The 2,500-nt window shown below is 35.9% G+C and overlaps 1 protein-coding gene across 1 annotated transcript in view; it reads left to right on the top strand.

Moving 5' to 3' along the window:
• Positions 1-2,500, top strand: part of LOC135209024 (uncharacterized) — a 501,080-nt gene that overhangs the window by 272,160 nt on the left and 226,420 nt on the right. The window contains exon 4 of the mRNA XM_064241559.1: positions 1,807-1,867. Coding sequence (XP_064097629.1) covers positions 1,807-1,867 — 61 coding nt within the window. The remainder of the gene's footprint in view (positions 1-1,806; positions 1,868-2,500) is intronic.

Genomic DNA, 2,500 nt, shown 5'->3' with positions numbered 1-2,500 from the left:
AAGAAATGGAAGATGACGGGAGCCTCCCCTTCTTGGATTTAGTAATACATAGTGGCTAGAATGGGTTTTAATACAGTGCATAGGAAATCTACCAATATTTCTGCCTATATACATTTTTATTCTCGTCAAAGTAATAACGTGAAGTTTGACATCATGTTGTTGAGAGGATGACGTTTACGTATCCCTGAATACATGACTATGAAATAAGTATAACTAGGAACAGAGTAAAAAAGATGCAATTATCCTGACTTTTTATAATATAAAGTCACGTACAACAACAAATGGACCTGCTGCTACTACGGTATAATAAGGATTTCTAAGATATTTCCCATCTACTTGAAAATTTTGGAGCGAATGTGTCATTCAAGAACAGTAGTACAATGAAACTTTATAAAGAACACTACCGAGAATACTAAAGGAGTTGTCTATCAATTGTCAGCAAGCCCTGTGACAACTTTTACATTTGCCAATCTGGAAAACCACTGGCAAAGAGAATAGAACTGCGTAAAAAATATATAGGACGTACAGTGGTGAACAGTGGAATTTTTGCGCAAGTTAGCATGAACAATCATACGATCGACTATACTCTGTTTTTTTCCATCTGTCCACCTGCCTGTGGTGTTTGCGTATGGTAACACTGCGTCCCGGGCTTTAGATAGTTACGCTATGTGTAAGTTTTAGGTAAATAAAAGGATATCTGTGTGTACGTACATTTGCAACTGAAAAGTGTTTTAATAAATTACTGTATGCGAATAACATCATTAATATTCGAAATAGGATATTATTATAATTGTTGAATGTAACTGTCTTAAGACCGGGAGACAGTGTTACCATACGCAAACACCACAGGCGGGTGGACAGATGGAAAAAAAACGAGTATAGGCAGAAGCAACAAAGACAGTTTATTCCAACACTGCACTGAAAGTAACATCATAGAGTCCAGTTTTATGAGAGAAAGCTCTTGTAAGAATATAGAATATGAGTAAAGGTAGCTAACATGGGGAGACGAGAAAAGTATGGGGCCACCCACATAGATAACTAGCTATAGCACTGACCTTAGTTGCCAATTAGTCCACGGGTCCTACCATGTGACTCTGGCTTCCAACGTTCTGATGTTCTTTTGAACTGTCCCTCTCGAAGGCGTCTCATATTTCTACCAGCGTGTATCAGTCCCCTGAAAATGTCTTAAATATAAAGATGAAACTTGTGAGGATATATATATATATATATATATATTATATATATATATATATATATATATAGGTATATATTGAATTAATTATCACATCACCGTGATTCATATAAATCATTCAAGCTACAAATGTCCTTTAATATCTAATTCGCTCTACCTCGGAATTGATATATTTTCATATATGTACCGAAGGGGAATTTTTTAGTTGATAATAATTTCGTCCTCTCATGGGATCGAACCACCGTCCAGTGGACGGGAACGAAATCAGAGCGGACAGTGACGTTATCTGATTTCGTTTCCGTCCTACTGGACGGTGGTTCGATACCATGAGGGGACGAAATTGTTATCAACTAAAAAAAATTCCCCTTCGGTACATATATGAAAATATATCAATTCCGAGGTAGAGCGAATTAGATATTAAAATGACATTTGTAGCTCGAATGATATATATATATATATATATATATATATATATATATATATATATATATATATATATATATATATATATTGAAGCACAACTGCTGCCTGGAAGGGCAAACAACCAGGATATATCTATCTAAGAGTGAAATAATTCGAGATAACCTGATTTTATTAACTGCTTTCTGTTTCAGGTACCTCTTCAGGAAAGCGAGCCCAAAGAAGACATATCCAATTCCTGGGGTCATTGTAGACGTAAGTACAAGCGGTTAAATACTTCTTTTATAAACCCGACAGGGCCTCTACATGAAAAGCTTCACATTTCTAACCTTTTAGTGACATCTGTAGAAAGGATAAAAAGTAGGGACTGCATTTGACCATGGCTAGCTTGGTAAATACCATACGTTTGTAAGAATCTACGGTAAGCATGAGCTTTATGGCACAAAACTTTAAACCCTGTATATGCAAAAACACGAATAACTGTCTTCTTGTCTTGTAGATGACTAACGTGAGATTTCAGACATACCGTGAATCAAGTTCAACATCCTAACCATGGGTGAAGTGTAGAGGGAGTAATTTAGGTAGTAATTCCCAAGCTTTCTGTTATCCCAAAGCGCTGCACATGAAATCACTCATTATTACATCACAACTTTTTCTTTTCCATCTCCTTTTCATTCTAAGGATTCCAGAATTAGTTTATAGTGTGGTAGTGTCATCACCTCTTAGAATGTGCCACAGGCAGCTAGGGTTCACGAAAATTCACGCAGCAGGAAACCTCATAATTTTAGATATCATCTAAGATCGGAAAGCTTACAATTACTATTTATTTGAATTGGGTTTAAGTAACATCTAATTTTGCAATGGAAGAAGGTAACAGGTTAATTGAAG

This window comes from Macrobrachium nipponense, chromosome 37 (genome assembly GCF_015104395.2).
Source record: "Macrobrachium nipponense isolate FS-2020 chromosome 37, ASM1510439v2, whole genome shotgun sequence".
Taxonomy (NCBI): domain Eukaryota; kingdom Metazoa; phylum Arthropoda; class Malacostraca; order Decapoda; family Palaemonidae; genus Macrobrachium; species Macrobrachium nipponense.
The sequence above is the reverse complement of the archived record's forward strand: the minus strand, read 5'-3'. Positions and strand labels throughout refer to the sequence as shown.